At 31.6% G+C, this 25,199-nt stretch overlaps 2 protein-coding genes across 4 annotated transcripts; one reads left to right on the plus strand and one right to left on the minus strand.

The window, feature by feature from the left end:
• Nucleotides 1-7,276: 7,276 nt before the first annotated feature.
• LOC114310856 (auxin-responsive protein IAA27) lies at nucleotides 7,277-11,078 on the minus strand. Its single transcript, XM_028256957.2, has 5 exons — nucleotides 10,234-11,078; nucleotides 9,037-9,272; nucleotides 8,294-8,435; nucleotides 7,801-7,862; nucleotides 7,277-7,605 (listed from the first exon to the last, which is right to left on the minus strand). Exons 1-5 carry the CDS (start codon nucleotides 10,707-10,709, stop codon nucleotides 7,568-7,570), a joined length of 954 nt encoding a protein of 317 aa, XP_028112758.2. The 5' UTR covers nucleotides 10,710-11,078; the 3' UTR covers nucleotides 7,277-7,567.
• Nucleotides 11,079-14,206: 3,128 nt separating this feature from the next.
• Nucleotides 14,207-24,083, plus strand: LOC114310857 (DNA-directed RNA polymerases II and IV subunit 5A). 3 transcript variants are annotated; one of them, XR_014330480.1, is made up of 6 exons: nucleotides 15,566-17,254; nucleotides 18,413-18,622; nucleotides 21,336-21,515; nucleotides 21,644-21,909; nucleotides 22,751-22,864; nucleotides 23,758-24,083. XR_014330480.1 is itself a non-coding variant. In XM_028256958.2 (5 exons), the coding sequence occupies exons 2-5, from the start codon at nucleotides 18,422-18,424 to the stop codon at nucleotides 23,881-23,883; spliced, it is 621 nt and encodes a 206-aa protein (XP_028112759.1). In that variant the 5' UTR covers nucleotides 14,207-15,670; nucleotides 18,413-18,421; the 3' UTR covers nucleotides 23,884-24,083. The 3 variants fall into 3 exon arrangements, 2 of the variants coding, with proteins under 2 accessions (XP_028112759.1, XP_082726510.1); XM_028256958.2 differs by lacking the exon at nucleotides 21,644-21,909 and having other exon boundaries at nucleotides 14,207-15,670; XM_082870384.1 differs by lacking the exon at nucleotides 21,644-21,909 and having other exon boundaries at nucleotides 15,558-17,254.
• The last annotated feature ends 1,116 nt before the right edge of the window (nucleotides 24,084-25,199 follow it).

The raw sequence follows: 25,199 nt of genomic DNA on the forward strand, positions 1-25,199 counted from the left end.
ATTAAATGAAGAAACTAGATGATTGATTAACGAAAAATGATATCTTCGCAGAACTCTCATATATAAATCACTTTGATGAATCTTTTGTTTTCAAGTGATAAATCGAAAGTTATCACAAAAATTCTTTTTATTTTTTAGGTCAATCCACATAGGAGATTATTTATGCATATGAAACCATTTGATTTTCCAGTTAAGAGTATATAAGAGTGACTAACTAAACTAGTCCAATTAGTTACATAATTATGTACTCATTTTATGTATAACAGTAATCTTTATTGAGTAAGTTATTTATCAATCAATGGTTGTGATAATGTGACATTAACCACATCATCTTATGACATACTTACAAGGCATCACCGTATATTGCCAAAATATTGTACAAAAAGTATAGTCATCATGATAGCACCAACAATGGTACCAAGATCAAGAAATTAATCATAAAAAAATACTAGAATATATGGTCCATTTCTATTTCAAGCGTGAGACCTATAATACAAATGTTGAATCTGGACTACACATCTTTCTTGATATTTTTCTTATAATTGATTTCTTAGTCTCTAGAATTTATGTAATAGTACCGAATCTGATTCCTAATTGATGAGCTCGTTTTATGGCTAGACATCCAATATGAAATTTGTCAAGTAGGTGTGTTCACAGTAGCCCCCCTCACCCCACCATCCCCAACCCCAAACAAAATTATTCCTGTTCCATGATATGGATCCAAAGGCTTGAAAATAGTTGTGTATTTACATTTTCTTTGTTAATCAACAAGTTGGTCTTATTTGAGGCCAATCTTTGCATCATGCCCTGGCTACATATCTTTTAAATGTACTCGTTTATTATGGCCAAGCTCCAAAGCAAGATTTAATATGTTTTCTTTGTTTTGTCTTCTTTCTTTGTGCACTTCACATGGCCTTGTATAATTAGCTAACCATTATAGTGTTACATAACAGTATTGAGATATATATTGGTATCGATGATACGGTTATATATCAACCGATAATGGAGAGTAATGAATAGAATCGATCGATATATCGATAATGGTATCAGAAGTCTAAAATTCCATTACGTAACGATTGATATTTAAAACCTTAGTTACAAGAGTAATTAACATTCAAAGGTGTTTGAGAATGTTAGTTCATTTCCAACATAGCAATGGAGGCAAGTTAATGGTTGCTTTTGTGGATGTTGAGTCAAAGTTTTTTTTCACAATTCCTTGAGGTCAGGTAAATGTATTGCTGCCATCTCAAAATTTTCAGAACTCATAAATTTGTATGAATTACCTGTTTGTTTGTAAATTGTACAATGAAAGCTTACAGTCCATTAGTGGAGGGAATTGCTTTGGGATGAATAGTGGACAACCTAAGTTCAATTCCTTCTGGTGTTAATCTTAATTGATATATGTGATATTTTGTTTTAGGATTTACTTTAATCTAAGCAATGGTGGTATAGGTGGAGGGAGAGTGGTCCTGGTGATGGTGGATGGGTGGTGTAGTGGAGTTAGAAGAGTGGTGGTGGTGGTGGTGGTGGCAGAAAAGGTGTAGCAATGGAAAATAATATACAAGCCTATTTTGTAGACCCAATGATGTGTGCGCAATATGATTGATTGATGATTTTTAAGATATGAGAGAAGGTGTTACCTTTAAATATCCTAATTCATTGACACATCACTAGGCTTGAAAATTAGGCCTAATTTTTTTTTGTCTTGAATAGCAATGGTGTAATAATGGTGGTGGTTGTGGTGATGGAATGATAGCGGTGATTATGGTAGCGGTGACAATGGAGGTGAAGGTGAAGGGCTATGGTAGTGGTGGTGGAGAGGTGATGATAGTGGATGTGTGGTGGTAGTGAAATGATACTGGTGCTTGTGGTGATGGCGGCAATAGTGGTGGTAGTGATGGTGGAGGGCAAGGTTCTAAATCACGGTATCGGGTTATGTAACGGTATCGATTGTGGAGTATCGGTATCGGAAGTATCGATCTGTACGTATTGGGAATCGGGTCACGGCGGTGAAATTTTAAAAATCATTTCACAGGTTTTTCAGCTTTTTCTTTTCCGTGTCAGTTTGAATCGGTGAATATCGGCCCGTTGCGGCTTGTGTAATGGTTACAAACCGATATGTATCGGGACTCGACCGATACTCCTGCGATTTTCCATCTTAGCGGTATGCTGGCCTGTATCCGTCGCGGTACCTTATTTTTCCGGTACGTATCAGCCGGTATTTAGAACTATGGTGGAGGGATGGTTGCGGTGGCAATGGTAGTGGCGAAGGTGAGATTGTAGCAGTACTGGTAATAGAAGTCGTAATGAGTTGGGGCCAGAGGGAAGGGTTGTGGCCCCTGCAAGAATTGTAGGAACTTTATGTGTGTGTGTGTATGTGATATGGTGATGTGCAGCCATTTGTTGATGCTTCGCCCTTGCAAAAATTTTGACCCCTACAATACATATCTATCCCACAGAAGATTGAGTGAGCCCAAACATTACCAACTCTTATAAAAATGTGTGGCAAAGAAGCAATATTTAGCAGTAAGTTTTATTGAATTTTGTTGCTCTATTACTCATGTTGTGTTTGATTTATAGATTTGGATAAGGATTTGAAAAGGGAAAAGAAAAATATGTGAAATGTAGGTAAAATATAGTACTATTTCATTCACACTTTATCTACCTTTTTTATTTTCCTATCTAAATCCATGAACTAAACATAGGGTTAGAGTACATATTAAAGGTGCAAGAGATGTATTCTCAATAAAATGCATATAATAAAAAATATATATTTTTAAATTTTTTTCTGAGTTAACCAGACCCATTTTAATTAGATCAATAGAAAATTAACTCTAAATTTGAAACTTTTTGAATTTTATTTTCAAAATTTATCCACTTAGAAAGTATATATCTAAGTTTGACACAATAATTTTTTATTTGGACCATTGTCAAAAGCTTGTTGGCAGATTGAATTTGTTTTAATACAATGAAATAATCAAAACTAGTTTAACCACTATGTTGTTTTCAAATTTCACTTGCTCAATATCTTAATAAATTTATATAATATTAATTTATATACACACAAATTATAAAATAAGTAATGAATTTTAAGTAGTTCTAAATTATTTTTATTTGAGTAATTCAAAACTTTATTAGAATCGACTTGATTAAATTTTCCATATAACATGATTTATTCTATTCATTTCCGTTTGGCGCCTCCACTTTTGCCATCCTAACACCACCCCTGGTAATGAGTTTATAACAATGTATATATGTCGACATTTATGCGTAGTTATACATTCAATAAATATTAAGGTTCTGTTTGTTTCGACGTAATATATTTTACACAAAAAAATGGTTTTTATTTTTGTTTTTTAGCTTTTGGTTAACACTTGAAACAAAAATATTTTATTATTTAAAAGAAAAATTTTGATTCAATAAAGTATCATTTATGACTTTTTATTTAGTAAGTTAAGATATTTATTTGAAAAGAAATGTGTTGAAAATGTTGTAAGAGTTAACTTTGTAAAAATTGAATTTTTCAAGGTAAGTCATTCTTGAAAAAATGATGAAAAAATATTTTTTTTAAAAAATATTTTACTTGCTTTTTATTCAATTAAGGCTCCGTTTGGGGACTTACTTTTTTAGCCAATTAGTCAAAAAGTTACTAAATTAGCCAAAAAGTCAATAACTCATACCAAAAAGTCAAAGATTCTTTTTTCTCTCTACTTTTTGTACATCTTTTCATAATTAGTCAAAAAGTCGTCCCAAACATACAAGTTTTTTTTACCTACCTTTTTAGCAAATAGCCAAAAAGTTATTAAATTAGCCTGTTCCCAAACGAGACCTAAACAATAGAAAATAAGTACAATCACTGTGTTTGGTTTGAGTTTTCTGGATTAAGTTTTTTAAAAACTGAGTTTTTTTATTTTCATGTTTTTTTGTTTTTAGTGAATATTTTTAAAATTTTAAACATTTTTTTTTACTTTTTTAGATGCACCTTACTTATATGTGTCTAAAAAGTAAAAAAATTGTGAAAAAATATTTTTAAAAATTAAGAAATACATAAAAACACAAAAAATGTACTAAATTCTTGTATTTGTTTTGTATTTTTGGTATTTAGTGAATTTTTAAAAGATTTTTTTACAATTTTTTTACTTTTTAGGTGTATTTATGTTAGGTGTGTCTAAAAAGTAAAAAATTTGCATAAAATATTTAAAAAATTCAGTAAAAACAAAAAAACATCGAAAATAAGAGTGTAGAATTTTCTGAAAACTGTTTTTAAAAAATAGAAACCAAGTTTTGATAAAAATATTTTATGTCAAAATAAACGGAGTCTAAGTAAAAAAAAAAATCATATAATTTAAGTTTTTTTCCTCTTGTAATTTATGTTTTAAAAATTATTTAAATTTTTAAGTAATACAAATTATAATTATCAAACAAATTTAATTGATTGAATTTTAATTACTAAATTGAATTATGAAAATTCATCATAGAATTGAGTAGTGTGTCAAATTTCAAACGTATGAGATTTTGTTTGGGTTATAAAGTTAGGCAGAAATTAAAAAAATAAAATAAAAAATTAATTAATATTTCATTCATATTTGAAAAAAAAAAATCTCTGTTTTAATTCACAATTTAAAAAATGATTGAGACTATTAAAAGTGACGCTTTAATAACTTCACTAATAATGTGTAGTTTTTTTTATAAATCATTATTGTTCATAATTTAAATACAATTCAAGTTTATCACATTTTGTCTTCTTCTAGCCACGTGGGATCGCTAAAACAGAAAGTGCAGAGGGCCTGAGGGCAAAAAGGATCCACATGTGCCACCACATGACTTGGGATTAGGGTATAATTGAACCTTGCCAAAATATCACACAAAAGTAAGAACACCAATGAAGGGCACATTAATCACATTTTCCTCTCTTTTAAACAAAATAATTATATGTTCTTTTTCATTAAGACTGTATTTGTATTATAGAATTAGATAGGGATTTGAAAATAATTATAAAAAAAACAAGAAGGATGATATGAATGAAATATAAATTATTTTTCGCCATTGTTTTTTTTCAAAGTTCTTATCTTAGTTCATAATTCAAATATAATGTTTTAGCAAATCAGACCTACCAACAAACAAATTGGCTTTGTTTGGAAAGTGGGTTGATTTTTTTAATTTTTTTGATTATTTTAGTATGGGGCTAAAAAGCCTGATTTGGAAGGACTTTTAGCTTTTTTGTGAGAGAAAGAATGTAATGATTATGGGTTAGATGTGATGTTTTGTCTTATTAAATTACAATATTTATTTTTATTTTTTGTAACTATTTTAGTCAAAAAAAACTCCAAATCTCTCTTCCCAAACGGAGCTAATGTAGCTTATCAAAGTGGGAACCTAGTGGAGAAAGTACGGTGAACACACTTCTTTGAAACACAACTAAAGCTACAACACTAAATAGTATACAACTTTTTTTAATTGAAAAAAGATTGAGATTCTTAAAAAGTATTTTTTAATTTATCAACAACAACATAGAATTCAATTATGTAAAGGGCAACTCTTTTGTTATGTTATTATGAATAAATTGTGAATTATAAATTATGAGTCTAACAAAAAAAAAATTATTTATGTAAAAATTAATTACAGAATTAGATACAATCTTTTTATATGAAGATAGAACTCATCTCATATCTTAATAATATATTTTTGTATTCCTAATCTTTTTCATTAATATATCAATTAGTTTAGTAAAATCCCTACTTGGCACTACCAACTCAATTTGTTGGCCCATTTTATGACAATTGTTACGTTGTCTTAAAAAAAAAAAAAAAAAAAAAAATTATAAAAATAATAATGGATGCCATTGTTTTAATTAGTAAAAATAAAGTTCTCGTCTCCAATTCACTTTAATCTCTCACAAGCCAATTACATTATAACTTATAAAAATTACAAGATTTTAATTTTCATAATTAAAAGTAGATAGATGGAAATGAGATTGAGGCGAAGCATGAGTCTAGTGTGAAATGAATTATCCAATTTTGTTTTTTTATACCAGAGAATCCAGCCAAGAATTTTCCGTACTTTCCAAGAAAGAGACTTTGCCCTTTTTGAAGGGATAATTATTTGATAGTTTTGGAATTATTTTAATTTTTATTAGTTAAAATAATGAGATCCAATAATATAATAAATGTCATATGTTAAATGGCGTGAAATATTACTTCAAAATCATCAAATAACATCTCTTTATTGACAGGAACAATGCTATAATAATACTTATAATACTCATATACGTGTGAATCACATGTTTGAATTTCATTCCTATTTAAGTATTAAGTAGAATATTTAATAATTTAAAATGTATATATATATATATATATATATATTTCTAACATTTTTATCTAAGAGACATCCTCATTTAGTGGACTTGTCCCCTCAACAACCGTCATCCCTCTATCTATGCATTCACATTCACACATATAATATCACCTCACAAATCTAAAATATTCTTTTATCTATGCACCAATGTTAATTAATGTGTACCTTAAGCGTTTGTTTGAAAATTGATTTTTTTTTATATCAACTTTTTAATTTATTTATTTATTTTGTGGCTATTTTAGCTAATTGTCAAACATGGCCTAAATTCAATCAAAATGTTAGAGAGGATTAAAATTATTATTATTTTTAATATAATAGGATATTAAGGGGTTGTTTGGTTTTTGAGTTGGGCTAAATAATCCCAAAAAGGGCAAAAAAAAGTCAATAAATTACAAAAAACCAAAAATCACAAAATGACAAAAAAAATCCATCATTCCAAAGGTAAAAAACCAAAAAAGTCAATCAAGAATATCACACGAACAAAAAAATCCCAAACTAAAAAAGTTAAAAAAATCAAAAAATTAACTAAAAAAGTCATTGCCAAACGAAGGCTAACAAGTTAGTAGTTAAATTACTAAATAAGTTAATATCTTTTGATGGATTTGAACTTAAGATCTTACATCAAAACTCATGCTACAATATGAGAACGCTCTCAAGCTTACTTGAACAACCGCCTAGGTCTAATAGAAGAATAAGCCAACAAACACAGGAACTAGTCACAAAATATATATAGTGAAATTTTCAAAACTGAATCTCACTATCAAACTCTATAAAATTTTATCCATTAGTGTATATTTTATGTCTGATTTTATAATTAATTTATGTGCATAACATTACGAGAGAGAGAGAGAGAGAGAGAGAGAGAGAGAGAGAGAGAGAGAGAGAGAGAGAGAGAGAGAGAGAGAGAGAGAGAGAGAGAGAGTTGCTACAAGACTACACAAACCATTTACATTAATATGTAGAGTATTCAAGCCTTGAGCACCAAGCAATCATAATCCATAAGATTGCAACATACAAAGACAAATATACCTAAAACGGCCTATAACACTACAGTCAATATGGATACATCACTGGCTACTAGAAAGTTGTTCCAGTACACCAAGTCTAATGACCCTTTAGAACACACAAAAATAATAAACAAGATTAGCAACATTTAATAATCCTCAAGGCTTCCAATCATTTAGAAAAAGAAGTCTTCATCTTCTTCTCCGCGCTAATTGCGATTTTTGCACTTCTCCATGGCTCTCGGCGCTGCAAGAACCAGAAATATAATTATCGGATGATATTGAGACACTTATTATAACTTGTTTGACAGATTGTTTCCGAAAAATGCTTTGGAAATTTTTTTGAAAAACAATAACGATGAGTATGCCAAAAAAATTATTGTTTATTGGGGCAATCAATCAATATTAACAAGAAAATTATCAAAATTTGATTAGGTCATACCAAGCCCAATTGCATCTGAACTTTTCATGATCCTTAGCCTCTTGCACGAGTCTGTGAACATTCTGCAACAACATATAACAACAAATTAGGGCTTGCCAATACCTTTATGCTGTGTTTGACTGAGAGATTTAAGAAGAAATTTGGAAAGGAAAAGAGAAAATGTGTGTAAAACTAAGTGAAATATAAGTATATTTTATTCACATTTCACCTACTTTTTCTCTTTTCCTTTCCAAATCATTTCTTAAATCCATCAACTAAACACAGCATTAGTAAACTTTTTTTTATATTCCTTTACAACTATTTTCCTTTTAAGTGTATCTAGATTCGGTGCATTTGAAAAGTAAAAAGATTGATTAAAACTGAAGACAACAAAACACAAAAACCTCAAAAACTGTTTTCAAAAACAAAATTCAATATGGCAAGCACTATTGAATTCATCCAAATTATATGTGACAAGAAAATGGAGCAAATATGGTATTGGAGTGATGCTTACTCCCATGGAACATCACCAACAAGCATCCAATCACCATCCTTGTCTTCGTAGGTAAGAACGTATTCAGAACCATGGAGCAGATCCATCAATCGGCTCTCACTAAGTCCCTCACGACTTGGAACTCCATGAGACCCACATTGCCCTGAACCGGTCATTAATGTCAGTTAAACAAAACATGAGAGAGAATTTTCAAAACTATAATTGTTATTCATGAAAAAAATATATAAATATTATAGTTATTTAAAAGTGATACAAGACTAATGTATCTAGACCAAGGCAATCTTTACTTTTAAGAAAAATAGAATTGTGATTTTTATCTCAATAATAGGGCATCCGATGAAAGTTCAATCAAAACATGGATCAACATTTTTTTTTCCCCAGTTGATTTGTGAATGAATTTCCATATTTCATACCAAAGAACCATGCAGGATTCCAGAAAATAAACAAAACCACACCCAAAGAAAAGAAAATAAACCCTAATTCTCAATATTAAAAACTCTCAATTCAATTCATATCCAAAGCTGCCTAATTCTACAACATAATGCCCTATCTATCTATAAGCAACCAAAGAAAACCCTAATTTAACAAAAAAAAAATCTAAATTTTAAAAAAATTTCAAATCCTTCCTCATCCAACGCCTTTTTTGTCCCCATCAGAGTAGTTTGGGATTTCAAATGCCAAATTGGCGACAATTATATAACCAATAAACAAAGTGATAAGACGAGATTATAGAGAGGCTATACCGATTGTAAAGCAGCTAAACATGTTTTCAAGCGCCGATGACAGTTGTGTGTAGCTATTGTAGGTTTTCAGATCAACTTTCCTCAAGTATGGGGCACCATCCATACTGACTTTGACATAGAGACAACCGGACCCTGACTTGGTATCTGCATCGTCGTCATTTTCATTCTTAGGATGATTATTAGCCATTGAATTCTTCCGGAAGGATCGAATTGGTGGCCATCCAACCACCTGTGCCCTGCCTCACAAAAACACACAAGAGGAATGTGTAGTTATTATCTTGTGACAAGTACATAGAAGTGATGAAAGACCAAGCAGAGAAATTGGGGGAGCAAAAAGAGGAAATTAAATCAAGTAAACAGAGCAGAAGACATAAATATTGAGAGAAGCTTTGAAAGGAAACATATAATACAAAATTCCAAAAAGAGAATAAACAACGCAATAAAAAATTAAATAAAAGAAAAGGAGCCAAAAATTGGTGAACTCAAATTTGTAAAGAAATTATTAACAAAATACAAGTATCCACCATGGTGTGTGAAAAACTGAAAAGAAATAGCATCTCCAATCCTTACTCTCTCTTTTTCATTAAAATTGAGTGAAATTTTGGTTAAAAGTTTGTTTGGTATGGAACACGCCAATCATTACTCTCTTTTTTAATCAAATCTTTTTAAGAAATAACAAACTCATCCTAAAAACATGTTTTAACTATTGTTTTTGAAAGAAATCACGTCCAATCCTTTCCATTTTTAAAATTTCGTTAATTTGAATAAAAATAAGATTGTTGGAAATTTGGTGAAGGATTTTGGTTATTTTTGATTTGGTGAAAGCTTTGCTTCTCCCTTAATTTGATATAAGTTTGACGAAATGATTGGAAACTCATTAGAGCTTTTTATTCATCAAATTTAAATTTGAGGAAACAATTAATGAAGGAATGGAGATGCTCTTCTACAAAAACACAATAAAATTAAAATAAAAAACACAAATTGGTGAACTCAAATTCCTTAAAAAAAAAAAAGAGGGGGGGGGGGGGGGGGTAGATTATTAACAAAATACAAGCATCCACCATGGTGTGTGAAAAGAAAAATCTTGCAAAATACTATTTGGAAATTCTATCAAAAAGTCAAGCAACCATATTGTCTTATTGGTACTCACTTTCTCATGAAAATAGAAGAGAGAAGAGAAGATGATGGGAAAATTACTTTGCAGCAGGAGCACTCCCATGGCCATTTGCAGCTGAAATCTGAGGCTTCTTCTCCGGCACCGCCGCTGCCGCCACCGGCTTTGGCGACGGCGGAACAGCCTCTGCATCAGACTGCTGAGTGCCACTCTCAGAACAACCACCACCACCACCAAGATTTTTCCCACCACCATTGACACCTCTGGGAGAGAACAAACCACCATTTTTGGCCAAACCCATTTCCGATCCACCATTACCAGAGAAAACCCACTTCCCAGAACCACCACCAATGGTGTCTGAGAAGCCCCTTTTGGCCCCTGAGACCAAACCCTTGATTGGGTACTCTGGTGACTCAGAACCAGGCAAGCCAAGTCTCAGCTCAGTGGCTTTCAAGTTCAAACCCTTGTTGTTATTATTATTATTGAGTTTCTCAGAGGTTTCCATTGAAGGAAGCTCTGATAAGCCTATGTAATCATGTTCTTGAAAGGGCAGAGACATCAAAATTCAAAAAAAGAAAGAACAAATGGTGGCTCAGGGTTTTGTAGTACAAGGGAAAAAAAAGCATGAAAAGGGCATGAAGTGGAAGTATCTAAAACTCAGAATACAGAGAGTAAGTTAGATGGGTTTTGATTACAGAGAAGAGTAATGAGAAAAAGAGAAGCTTCTATGGCCTTTCTCTGTATCCTCTTCTATATATAATCATTTCTATCTCATCTTTCTTCTGTCTCTGTCCACTGTAACCAACGATGGGATGAGAATAATAATGGAGAATGGGAAGTGATCACAACTGAGACTGTATAATAGGGGCCTGGTGTGCAATGATTTTGTTCTATTTTTAAAAATTATTAAAAGTATTAAATAAACTTAGCTTCCGTTTAGGAAGTGTGTTGGTTTTTTAGTTTTTTGGTTTTTTTGGTTATTTTATTTTGAGTTAAAAAGTTTAGTTTGGGAATGATTTTTTGACTTTTTGATTTTTTTGACTTTTTCTGTGAGAGAATAATGTAATAATTATGGATTGGATGTGATGTTTTGTTTTTTGTGCCTAAAATAGTCTATTTTGTCTTTTGTGGCTAAAATAGCCAAAAAACCTGAAAAAACTCTTCCCAAACGGACCCTTACTTACAAATGTTTGTTTGCGAGCATTGGGGTTGACGTTGGTCGGCTGTGGCCACAAAATTTTTAATTTGTCATTCGTCCGTTAAATTAATAATTTGAAAAAAATTAATTTGTATTTATTCGTTAATTCGGTGGATGTAGATTGAGTGGATTGACAGATTAATAAATAGATGCGAATCAATTTAACGATTTTAAATTTTATAAATTTTTAACATAATTCAACTTATGCATTTCCTAAAAAAACACATATATATATATATATATATATATTACTATCAATGAATTACAATCACTGCATTTCTCATTCAAATAAAAAAAGTTTGAAACTTTAGTATATTACAATCATTACATACTTCATCCACATATTACAATCACAACATATATCATTCACATAAAATATTACAATCTATGGTTTTTAAAATATAAAAACAATTCAAACCACCAAAACCATGAACAGTGCAGTAATAGAGATTGTATGTCTCTATATTGTTACATCAATATTCGTTTTTGAAAACAAAAACCAACAAACATATATCATTTTTTATTTGTTATTTTTAGACTTAGATTTAAAAATTAAAAAATATAGATAAATAATATATTTATTTTTTTCAATTCAAAAAATATATTCAAGTTGAAAACTCTTTTTCAACAGAATATATTTAATAGAATATTTAAATTCTTTTTCAATTGAAAACACAAATAAAATATCTAAACAAATTGAAAATACAAAATTTTACAAATTACTAAAAGTGCTCGTAGTTTGGTGGTTTAGTTGTAGTCAAAAGAATTTCAAATTCATCATCCGTCCAAAACTAGGAACAGGGGTTCCTACTATGCTCAAAGCACAGTAGTGACTGTGGTGCCTCTCTTTGAGGTGTATTATGGTCTTATTTTTATGATTTAAACCGTTCATATTGTAAGGTTTGTTGAGTAATTCATGCCTACCAAAAATCATATTAATCGAATATCAATAACTATATGATCGAATTGCATATTGTTTATGATATTTCTTAAAAGAAAAACTTATTATTTATTTTTTTTTAGTTATCGATCATATAGTTGTTGATATCCGATTAAGATGATTTTTGGTAGGCATGAAGTACTCACCAAACCTTACAAAATTAACGGTTTGGATAATAAAAATAAGACCATAATACACCTCAAACGGAGGCACCACAGTTACTGCTGTGCTTTGAGCACAGCAGTGACTCCTTTTCCCCAAAACTAGGCAGATTAAAAAAAATCAATATCGTCCGCTCGGCATCACGCATCCGTCAAAAATGCGGTGGATAGATTCAGTTCGGTCAGTTTAGACGCATCGGTATATTCACTGCTCACCCCTAGTGAACATTTTTTATTTAATAAAATTAATATAAAAAATAAAATTTTTAATTAATTTTTAATATAATAATAAAATTATATAAATTATTACTTGAAATTTATTTATGATATTATTAAAAATTATTAATTAATTTTATAATTTATTATGCTATTTAAAACTTAAGGGACGTAATTTAATTGTTAAGCAAATTCATTTGTAATTTAGCAGAACGTTTTTGGGGAGAGGGTTAAGTTAAAATAATTTATCAAAAAATAAAATAGATTAAAATAATTAATAAGATAAAATGTCATATTCAATTTATAATTATTTTATTTTTTCTTATAACCATCAAATTAATTATAAAAAAAAAAACACAATTAACTTTTCAAACATAATTATTTTAACCAGACTAAAATAGTTAAAATATCAAAGGGAATTTTTTTTGAGGTTCTTGGTATTAAGATTTTATAACATAAATGACACCTAATATTTTTTTAATGTGTAAGGTCTCTCAATATCAATCCAAAGAAAATTCAATTTAGAGAATATCTTTAGACTTCTCACTCTTTAGATAAATTCTCTCTGAACTTCCCAGATAATTTCTCTTTAGAGAAATTCTGGGAATTTCTTCCTAGAGAATTCTTTTCCAGAGAAAATCACCTCTTTCTCAAAATTCTTCACAATTTCAAGCTCCAATACCTTATAATCACTAGCCAAAGAAAATTACTCCCTTTAGTATGTAATTTTTTCTGATTCTCTAGAGAAATTCTCTGGATCTAGTCTATATATTTTCTTTAGATTTTCAGAGAATTTCTTTAATTTCGCAAGAATTTCTCTAAGTTCAAACTAGAAAATTTCTTTGTCTTCTCAATCACGATGTGTAATGCACAAATCGATCATCCAAACAAACAGCAACAACAACCAATATACATATATATCCAAAGAATTTCTCTAGACTTTTCAAAAAATTTCTCTCCAGAAAATGGGAAAGCGAGAGAATTTCTCTAGATTCTAGTCTAGAGATTTTCTCTAGATTGCCTTTCCAATCACGATGTGCAATACACAAATCAATCACCCAAATAAACAACAACAACAACCAATATACATATATATATATATATAGAGAGAGAGAGAGAGAGAGACTCACTGAAAGGAGAATTTCTCTAGCTTTCGCAAGAATTTTTCTAAGTTCAAACTAGAAAATTTCTCTGGCAAGAACAGGAAAAATCAAGATTATAGTTTGGATGGGGAAAAAACATAATGATGAAAGAAACCCAATTAATTGTAGAGAAAATGTGAGATGAAAGAACATAGAATTATTTATATAATTAAATCCAAAAACACTCATGAAGACAATTCTACTTTTCTGCGGTCAAGATGAGTCTATAGCTTCAAAAACCTAATCATACCTTTTTTATTCACTTCTAGACCTCTTAGCTCAATCTATTCTTCACCCATTACGAATCTATTTTCGAACACAATCTATGAACTCACCTATAACAATATGTGCAACTCTAATAATGATTCTTCACATATCCATCAATTATTTTTGACCAAGGTTTGTCACGGAGCTAGAGGTGGTGACGGCCACCGCAGACTCCTTGTCCTGCACCATCTTCACCATTCCTTTAACATTCGAAGAGCGGTAGAGCACGAAGCACGGAAACTTGTAAACACTCGATCAAAGAGGCAACAAGCAAGAGATCAAGTTGAGCTTGGAAAACGAGGAGACTAAAGATGATGAAGAAACCCTAGCTGTGGTGGAGAAGACATATCTGTGAGGCGAGGAAAAGAGAATCAACATAGTCTGTGTAGAAAGAGAAAGAAAGTGTTGTAGAGAGAGAGGCGTAGGGAAAGAGCAACTCTTTGGTATGCCAAATTTCTCTATGATATATAGGTGTTAAGTTGAAGAACTGTAGACATCACAAAAAAATATTGTGAACCTCTTCCATTAAAAATGAGACAGAAACTTTAAACTAGGGGTGGGCGTAGGTCGATTTCGGCCACGAAACCAATAATTCGTCATTCGTTTGCCAGATTGATGGATTGGAGAAAATCAATCCACATTCGTCTGCCAATCCGGCAAATGTGAATTGAGCGGATTAGTAGATGAATGCAAATCAATTTGACAGTTTTAAATTTTATAAATTTTCAACATAATTCAACTTGTGCACTTCCTAAAAAAAAAAAGTATTACAATCAAAGACTTAAAAAAGTATTACAATCACTACATGTCTCATCCAAAGTAAGAAAGTTTGAAACTTTAGAATATTACAATCACTGCATGCTCCATCCATATATTACAATCACAGCATGCCTTATCCACATAATGTATTATAATCTATAGTTCTTAAAATATAAAAACAATTCAAACCACCAAAATCATAAACATAGCAATAGTAGAGATTGTATGTCTATATTGTTATATCTATATCTGTTTTTGAAAATAAAAACCAACTAGTATATATATTTTTTATTTTTTATTTTTAGAGTTAGATTTAAAACTCAAAAAATATATTGAAGTTGAAAATTATTTTTCAACATAATATATTTAATAAAATATTTAAATTATTTTTCAATTGAAAACACAAATATAATATTTAAACAAATTAAAAATAATAAATCTTACAAATTACTAGGAACACTCGTGGTTTGGCAGTTTGGTTATAGTTAAAGAAATCTCAAATCCGCCATCTATAAAAAACTAGGTAGACTGGAAAAATCCAATCCACAACCGTCTACCTATCATCACGCATCCATCCAAAATGTAACAAATTTGATCGATTCGATCGATTTGAACGGATCAATATATCCGCTGCCCACCTTACTTTGAACTAATTTTCCCAATATCCAAATAGCAACTAAAATAATCAAATTCCTAAAAAGGCTTTTATCCGACCCGAGTTGCCACCAAGTCATGAGTCCACGACTGGGACGACCCTAATTTCTCTCTCTCGCGTTTTCTATTTCACCCTCTGAACCGCCGATCGCCGCCTCAACCACCGACCAACAGCATCTAAAGGTATGTATGTCCCTTTTGTCTTTCTTAGAGATGATCTCTCTCTCTCTCTCTCTGTGAATATCTGTACTGAGATTTTTGGATATTTGTTGTTAATTTCCATGGACCTGTCTTTGTAAAAGTGTTAATGCTTTTGGAGTAGTTGCCATATATTTAATCTCTGATGAAAATTTTACCCAAAATTGACTAAAGATTTGAGTAGGAACTTCATTTGATGTTAACCACTATAATTGATGAATCCAGTATCCGCAAGTATCCAATTTTGAGTAAAAAGCTTAATCTAAACCTTTATCAAATTTTCATCAAAATCATTTAAAAAATTCCAAATTTATCTTTTCATCAAATTTGATGGGGAAAAGAAAAAAAGAAAAAAAGAAAAAAAGAAAACTCCAATGATTCATCTTTTTAAACATAGAGGTTTGATGAATTTTCAATTTGATGAAAAAAATGTCTCTCCCTTGATTTGAAGAACATTTGATGAATGGATTGGAGATGGTTTTTGAGCACTTTTTCATCAAATTTAAATTTGATGAAAAAGAAGGTTGACTCAAACTTGTATCCAACTTAAATTTGGGTAAAAATGACTCAAAAAAGCTTTCCACTCCTTGATTCAAAATTATATCTAAATTGTGTTTTACCCAATTTTTTACCCAAAATCAGACCATTTTGTAGCTTCTGAATTTACAACTCTGTCACTACTGAAGGTTTACTCAAATTTGTGCTTAAATCTGAGTTTCTCCATTGGAGTGTTTCATCATTTCATGTTAAATAAAATTTCTACTAAAATTTTCCTCAAATTTTGAGTAAGGGCTGGAGATGACCCTTAGTTGCACGAAGCGGGGGTGGGAGCGGGAGCGGGAGCGGGGAAGCGTGAGCTGATAGAAGTTTCTTAGATTAGGAGCGCCTCGGGAAGCGATAATATATATATATATATATATATTTAATAGTTATTTTTAAAATATATTTATTATATAAAGGTGAGTTAAATAATTATTTTTAAATATATTTATTATTTTTATAGATAATATTTTTAATTTATTTATATATATTTTTTAATTTTTAATTGATATATATTATAAATAAAAAACAGTAAAATAATAAAATATGTTAAAATAGTAAAATAATAAAAAATAGTAAAATAATGATTTATTTTATAAATTTTATTAATTTTTTTTTATTATATTTGATTTAATTAGATTTATTATATTATTATATAGCAAATTATATTATTTATATAACAAATTATATTATATTATTATATTATTATTATTATATAACAAATTATATTACTTATTATTATTATATAACAAATTATATAGATATGTTAGAAACGGGAGGGGGAAGACAACATAGATCGAAGAGAGAGAGAGAGAGAGAGAGAGAGAGAAAAGAAGAAGAAGAAGAAGAAGCAGAAGAAGAAGAAGCAGAAGGAGGTGAGCACTGATCGCGATGGCCATGGATGTTCGACTACCACGACGAAGGTTCGACGTGAGCAGATCGCGATGTCCAATACGACTGGAGTCGAAGGTTCGATCGATGCTTCGAGTCAACTGGATGTTCGACTACGACAACGAAGGTTCGACGAAGGTTTGTCTTCTCACTATCTTCCTTCACACACTCTCTCCTCTGTCTCTCTCTCCTCGCCGTATGTGACACCAACAAGCTAGGGTTTTTGTTCTTCTTCACCAACGATCCCATCTTGGCCAGGATCGCGTTTCTCTCTCTACGGAAACGCGATTCCTACACGTTTCTTTCTAAGAAATGCGGAATCGCGTTTCTTAGGAAGATTCGTCACCTGTTAGGACGATTCCTGCAACTAAGAGATGACCTAATACCAGAGTGGTAAATTTGAGACCCCACAAAATAGCCTTGCAAATTTTGGAGTAAACGTTTGAGTTTTCCTTGATTTGGGTAAAAATTTGAGTAAAACTCAATTTGGTATAAGTTTTGGGTCAGGGAGTGGAGGGTGTTTTGACTGATTTTTATCCAAATTAAGTTTTGATATAAGTTTAAGTCAAGGACTGGAGATGGCTTATGTAGGTATCAAATGGAGTTGTTTTGAGTTTTGTGGGTAGTTTACGTTTGTGTTTTTTTAATATTGGAATGAGAACCAAATCTAAAAGAGTTTAGGGCTCTTGGCTCTTTCAAACAACATGAAAAAGGGAAAAAAGAAAAAAAAAAAAAATGATACATGGGAGTGAAAAACTCCAGATATATAGGTCATATTTTGTAGGCTTTTACTCATTGTTTACTTTTGGTTTCTTGTTTTTTCTTATTTTGTTGTTCTGGGTCTGTGTGTTATGGCCTTAACATAGAATATGCATTTAAATGGAGCCAATTAGAAGGAAAAAATGATCTCATATATCACATTTTTATCCCATTACTTGCAAATAAGGACCAAGGCTTCTTGAATTGAGTTAAGAGTTGTGTTTTTTTTCTTTTTCTTTTTTTATAAATAGTAATCTTATATCAACTTGCATATAGAGAGAAACCATAAACTGCAGTGTAAAATCAAAAACCAAAGAACCTTTCATCTTCATCTCTATGACAATTTATATATATGGATGGCCATAGATGAGTTTTTGGGATGTTTGAATGGACTTTATTTTATATTTGTATAATTGAATCACTCAACTTGAATGTAACTCTTGATTAGAAATTAGCAAGCTTTACATTTTTTCACTGATGTTTTAGCCCTTTTGAAGTGTTGTATAATTGATAATCTCTGTTGGAAAATGTAATCAGCAAAGAGAGATGTCTACTTCAGATGAAGAAATCACAAGGCTGTACAGAGTCCGGAGAACAGTGATGCAAATGCTGAGGGACAGAGGGTACATTGTGGGAGATTTCGAGGTAGACATGACAAAGCAGCAGTTCGTTCAGAAATATGGTGAGAACATGAAAAGGGAAGACCTTGTTATCAATAAAACCAATCGCAATGATAGCTCAGACCGGGTATGTTTTTAGTTGTTTCCTTTTTATTGGAGTCTTCAAGTTCTAAGGAGCTTCTATCATAGTGTTATCGTCGGTTGTTTTCCAGTCAAGTTGTAGTGGAATTGGTGTTTATTATTTTAGAGTTTATGGAACTGCAATTCAAGTTTCCCATTTGGAATGTTTTAAGAACTCAAACTTGTTGTAAGTGAAAATTTTACCTTAGTGTGCATTTCATATAGTCATTGTTCTTGAACTTCAATAGTTTCATGCTTTTATTTTGATTAGCTTATTCTAGATTACAAGATAATATAAACACATATATCCCTAGGATTGTGATGCGTTGCCTCATAGTCATACACAATGTCATCAGGCCAAACAATTGACATCATTGGCTTTCACATGGTTTTTCCTTTTGTCTTACCAAGGGATTCCTCATTTTGATTCTTGGATTTGATGCAAAATCCTTGATTAGTGTTGTTATAAACGAAACTCTTCGCTTATCTATCTATTACCAAGACTAGTGGGGGGAGTTGAGGAATTCTTTTTCTGTAGAGAGAAGTTCATGAGGTGTAATTCCTTCCTTTGGAAATTCCCAGAGTGGACTATGTCAAAAAAGAGTGATGTACTTGTTAGAAAATGAGAGAAAAAGGAGGGGGCACATTACTTGTCTCTTCTTCAATCCATCTCTGAGATTAAAGAATGACAAAGGGATGTCCTTTCAAATTTTTTGAAGGATTTACATTTTACTCCGTTAAGGAAATGTGCTTGTTCTGTTTATTGTTTTCAATTCTGTGTGTGATGGGGGTTGATGGTCTTTGTTCTGATAGAAACAAAAAGTGACACTTTCACAATAAAATAGGTGGAGGGAGATATATCATTTTCATCTACAGAAATAAGAAGGGAGTTTGTTTAGTATGAAAACCTGAGTACTTAAACCTACGTAAGTGTTGGGAATAAACCCACCCAAGCAATGGAAGCAAAGATAAAATAACATGGCCACAAGAAAATAAGAACACGAGAATTTACATGGTTCAGCAAGATTCCTACATCCATGGGTGAGTGAGAAACAATCCACTAACAATAGAAACATTACAATGGTAAGATAAATACAACTCTTTGGTATTTTCCGACACCCCCCACAAATATATACACTGTTACACTCACAAACCCTCACTGTTTGTGACTTGTATAACCTGTATACACAAACCCTCTCTGTGTGTATTTATTTCACTAACCATGTGTCACTTACCCATGTATCACCTTACACACTTGCCCATTGTGCAATTCTTCAGAATATACATAAAGACATAGTCAATACATGACCTTTGGTTTCCCCCAAGACAAGCTAGCTGCCACCAGGTAATCATTACACTAGTTATGCACTGTTACACTTCCCCAAAAAAATCCATGTAATGAAGTCTCTGTAATAGCTTTATACATTCAAGAATCCTATCACACTTAACCACTCCATTTCATATTCACAAAGCTAGAAGTTGTGCCCATTCAATTTCCCAAGACCAAACATCCACCTTTTCAAGCACCAAAAAAACAACCTGATGAGCCATTTTTCCAAAGTTGGCTCATTCAACACCCAAAAAAAAAAAAAAAAAGCATTTTACTTTAATACCCAATATAATCGAATGGTTTCCAAAAAATTAACTCACTTTAATTAATTGTTTTATCACATAGACAGAAAATCCTAACAATAAGAACCAAAAAAGTGCCTAATCAGGCATAGTCTGCAATAATTCTTCCAATGAGTGAGTATAGATCTCTTGGCTTGTACATGAGTTGTCCACAGAATTCATGCTATGAATGTATCTAGGTTCATTTGATCATCCTGGTGGAATTCTTTCCCTCTTTTTTCACTCAAAGTTGCACTCAAAATATTCTGATAATATGGTCAAAGATGCTTTGTATCCAATTAAACTAACCAAGTTTTTGTTTAGGAGTGGTGGATGTGCTAAAGATCCATGCACTTTTGTTTTTGATAAATTACAAACACACCCCCTGAGGTTTATTTAAATTACGAATTACTCCCTGTAGTTTTAGAAATTACAATATGTCTCATAAAGTTTCTAATTTCATAACAAATAAGTCATTTTATTAATAAATCATCAAGTTAATTAACAGTTTTTAATGATGTTAAAATTTTATTTCAATTAATAATTCAGATAATTTTATTATTGTTTAGGAGAACAGTTAGGAATTTTATTTTTTCAGTTAATTTTGTTAAATAAAAAATTCTAACAGGGAGGTATTTGTAATTTTCCAAACCACATGGGGCAATTTGTATTTTAAGCAAACCTCAGGGGGTGTATTTGTACTTTATCCCTTTTTTTTTTTCATGTCATCAATTAATAGTTTGCCGGGGTGCCGGAATCTGATACCTATATAATTCACATAACCCATTTTTGATAGTCATTGACATTTACTTTGTGATTTTGCAAATATGCATCTGAAATCCCAAACCAAACAAGAACTAGATCATTTTGGTTTTTATAAATTAATTTATTTTAGAGATTATGATTCGAGAGATTGAATGTCATGTGCAAATCATGCCAAATGTTAGGTCTGTATCCAATCTATCTCTCCTAGACTGTCCACCTAACGAGCATTGAACTGGGTGTAGTTTTTTTTCCTTCTTTTCTTTAAATTTTTGTATGCCAGTGTTGGTTGCCTGTTTGTCACTGCGTCTTTTTATTTGTGTAATTGGTGCCTTTTTGTGGACCAGATTTATGTTTTCTTCCCTGAGGAGCAGAAAGTTGGTGTTAAGACAATGAAGACTTATACCAATCGCATGAAATCAGAGAACGTTTTCAGAGCAATCTTGGTGGTTCAACAGAATCTCACTCCCTTTGCGAAGGCATGCATAAATGAAATATCAGGAAAATTTCATTTGGAGGTTTTCCAGGTGATTGTTGATGGTTTTCACCCTCCTCACTCTCCATACGTGGGTCATTTTATTAGATAATACAATGATGTATGGTCATCAATTTAGTGATTCTCTCTCTCTCCCCTACTAATTAATAATTTTATTAGGTTGTACAATCATCAGTCATCATTTTGATGAAATGTCTCTTTCATGCAAGTGTCATTCAGCAGACCCTCGCAAGAAGCTCATGGAAAGAAAAAAGTTGATATCAAAAGCACATTTGGAAAATGATCTACAAACAAAATTATTATAAATAATTTACTAGAAGAATGATGGGACAATGACATTCTTGAAAATAGAAGTCATTCCAATGGGCTTTTGATTTTAAAATGAGACGACATAAAACTGCCTCGTCTTTCTAAATAAAGTTTTGGTATGAATTATTATTATTATTTTTTTTGTATAGCACTATTCTTTATGTGTATAGCAAATGATGCTTTAATAAGTGGCTGCCCTCTCTTGTGCATCCAAACACACACACATACACACAGATTTTCCTTGATATTATACCTTGATCTGGCATTGAGATGCAGAATGAGTGGTGTTAATTAATTTTAGGGAAAATTACACTTTACAAACACTTTACCTCGTTAACGATGGGCCATTATCACCTTACCCCCTAAACTAAAATTGCTACTTTTTGCCCCCTAATCTTCTTATTTGTTTCAATCTCAACATTCTATTAACATTTTGTAATGAAATGGCAGAAAAGTGGCATTCAATTTGTACATGTCAATTTTATGACCAAATTGTTTATTCAAAAGTTGATTTATATGCATTTATGTGAGTGATATCATGATTATGTATATATTTTTCTCTATAGTCAATAAAATTGGCATGTACATGTATTTTCTCTCACATATATCTTCATAGGAGAGAAGTTATATACATCTCTCTCTCTCTCTCTCTCTCTCTCTCTCACACACACACACACACACACATATGAGTAAATAGATCAGCTCTTGTATGAACATATGGATCATAAAATTGGCATGCACAACACACATGCTACTTTTTCGTTCGTTTTTGTTAGCAAAAGGTTGAGATTGAAATAAATAAGAAGAGGGGCGGGCAAAATGTATCAATTTTTGGTTGAGGGGTTGGAGTGTAATTTGCCCTTAGTTTCTTGCTTTACTGAAGATATATTGTTTTGTGAATTTATTAGAGGATATGAATGATGGTGATTTCATAATTACCCACGTCATTTGACACAGGAGGCAGAGTTGTTGGTCAACATTAAAGAACATGTACTTGTTCCTGAGCACCAGCTCCTCACAAATGAAGAAAAGAAGACTTTGCTGGATAGATATACTGTGAAAGAAACACAGGTCAGGAATTTTGGTGGTGCACTTGCTAGTTTAAAGTAGTCCAATATGATGTGTTAATATGATTTGACTTCGTAAAAATGGTGTTAGTATACTATGCCATATGAAGCAACTGATTCAACCTCAGAATCGCCAGAGGCTAGAGTTGCTTTGTTTTGAAAGTTTTATTGTGATTATGTCCAAATTCAAATTTGAATGTTAGACATTGGTATGGAAACAAGGAATAGGCAATCCATTTACAATTGTTTCAGGGCCTATTGTTCATATATTGAAGATATTCAAGGCCAACACTTCAAATTTTAACTACACTCTGTTTTGGAAAAAAATATTTGTGGAACAAATTTCTAAATTGTCTGGTGTTTTAGTATGACAGAATACGAAAGTCAACGGACAAAGTTTTTTTGTTTTTCCATGGTCAACAGAAAACTTGTTTATTAAGGCAAAAAATGTTCTCCACTTTAAAAAGATGGAAAACTTTTCCCGGATGAACATCTTACCAATGCCACCACCCTCCCACTACCATTCTACCTCCACCACCGCCCCACGACCACCACCACCACCACCACCGTAAATAATATTTTCTGCCGAAGCAAATGGCGCGATAATGTCACGTTAAGTTCTATAGATTCATGATTGAATTCATGTTGCAATCATAATAAGTCCTGAGAAACATCCTCAATGTGATTATTCTCTCTCTCTCTCTCTCTCTCTCTCTCTCTCTCTCTCTCTCTCTCATTTTTTATTTATTTATAGGATATCCATTGTTATTGTAGACTGGAATATTAATTGTTGGCATCATTATCTACTCATATCTCAGTTTGTTTTTCTTTTTCTTATACCACTTGATGTTAACATCCCGTCTTTTTTTTTTTTTTTTTTTCATGGCTGGAATTCAGCTACCTCGGATTCAGGTGACAGACCCAGTCACCAGATATTATGGGCTGAAGCGCGGCCAAGTTGTGAAGATTATCCGACCAAGTGAGACTGCAGGCCGTTACATCACATACCGCTATGTTGTTTAGATTTCTTCCACTATATTCTATCTATCTAGTCGAGTGGAATTCTGAATCTTGTTCCAGTTGAAAAGTGTTCCGGTTATGTTTAAGTCAATGATTCAAGAACCTTTGGAGCATTTGTGGTTGGAGAGGGAAACATTGGAGAATGTCAAAATTGGACCGCACTTTGTGTGGATAATATATATCTCTGTTTGGTTTGTGTACTACTATAATCATTTACATTTCCTTTTGGCAATGCTTGTGATTTATGAATCCAGAGGATATTGCGTTTATGATTGGCTTGGATCAAAAGCTCTTGCACCTCTTCTATGACTCACGCAAGTCCATAGCTGAGAGAGACGCCTGTGGATTACAACTTTCTTGACCATCTGCAATCACCAGTTTTATGGCTGGAAAGAATGGTTTTTCACTTAAATTATGGTAAAAGTCTAAAACACAATCTTACTAACAATCCATTTGGAACGTGGGATGAGAATGGGATGAATAAAGAAAAGAAAAAAAATGATTAGATTAGATTAGATATTTTCACTACTATGGTTGAAAGAAAAGAAATGATTTTTTCACTATAGTTAGTATACTAATTGGTGCATGTAGCACTAGCGATTATGTTTGGATGAGTAATGAAACAAAATATGTAATATATAAATATGGTTGAGATTTTTTTTTTTTTTTCCTATCATCAAAGTGTTATGTGAATAAAAACTATAACGGGCACTAAATGTAATTATATTAAAATTTTAAAGTTTATTGTATTTTTCTAATTCTCAGGAAATATTAGTGTAATTTACTCTTCTTTTTAAAACTAATTTCTAATTTTTCAAAGAAATTTTTTTCTAAAAATTCAACTAAATAGAGTTAAAAGAGAGATTGCTGGCTATGTTAATGAGATTGAACTCCTTCCCAATATTTCATACTCACTTCACTTTCAATGTTGAAGATTTGTAGGGTTTTTTTTTTGTTTTTTTGTTTGGCAAAAAAGAAACTTTATTGATGTAAGAGTAAAGTACAAGGTACACAAACAACAAACATCAATAAAGAGAGACAAGTGCAAAAGTATCACGATGAGCTAAATTATCCCAACTATGTTAGCACCAAAAAGTCCATCTTATCATTTGCTAGTATCTCCAAAGTTGGGGAGTAACCAACCAAAGCAATAGGAGAAACACAAATAAGCATCGTAGTCCACAGCTGAGCATAGTAGTCCAACAAAACAGAACATCCACCTTCAGCCAGTATATCAGTTCATCCACCTCTTCCTTTTATCAACCACCAAGACTTGCGACCAGCTACTTTCCATACAACAGAGTATAACAAGAAAAACA

The sequence above is a fragment of the Camellia sinensis genome, chromosome 5 (assembly GCF_055761805.1).
Source record: "Camellia sinensis isolate YWXY chromosome 5, ASM5576180v1, whole genome shotgun sequence".
In the NCBI taxonomy this organism is placed as follows: domain Eukaryota; kingdom Viridiplantae; phylum Streptophyta; class Magnoliopsida; order Ericales; family Theaceae; genus Camellia; species Camellia sinensis.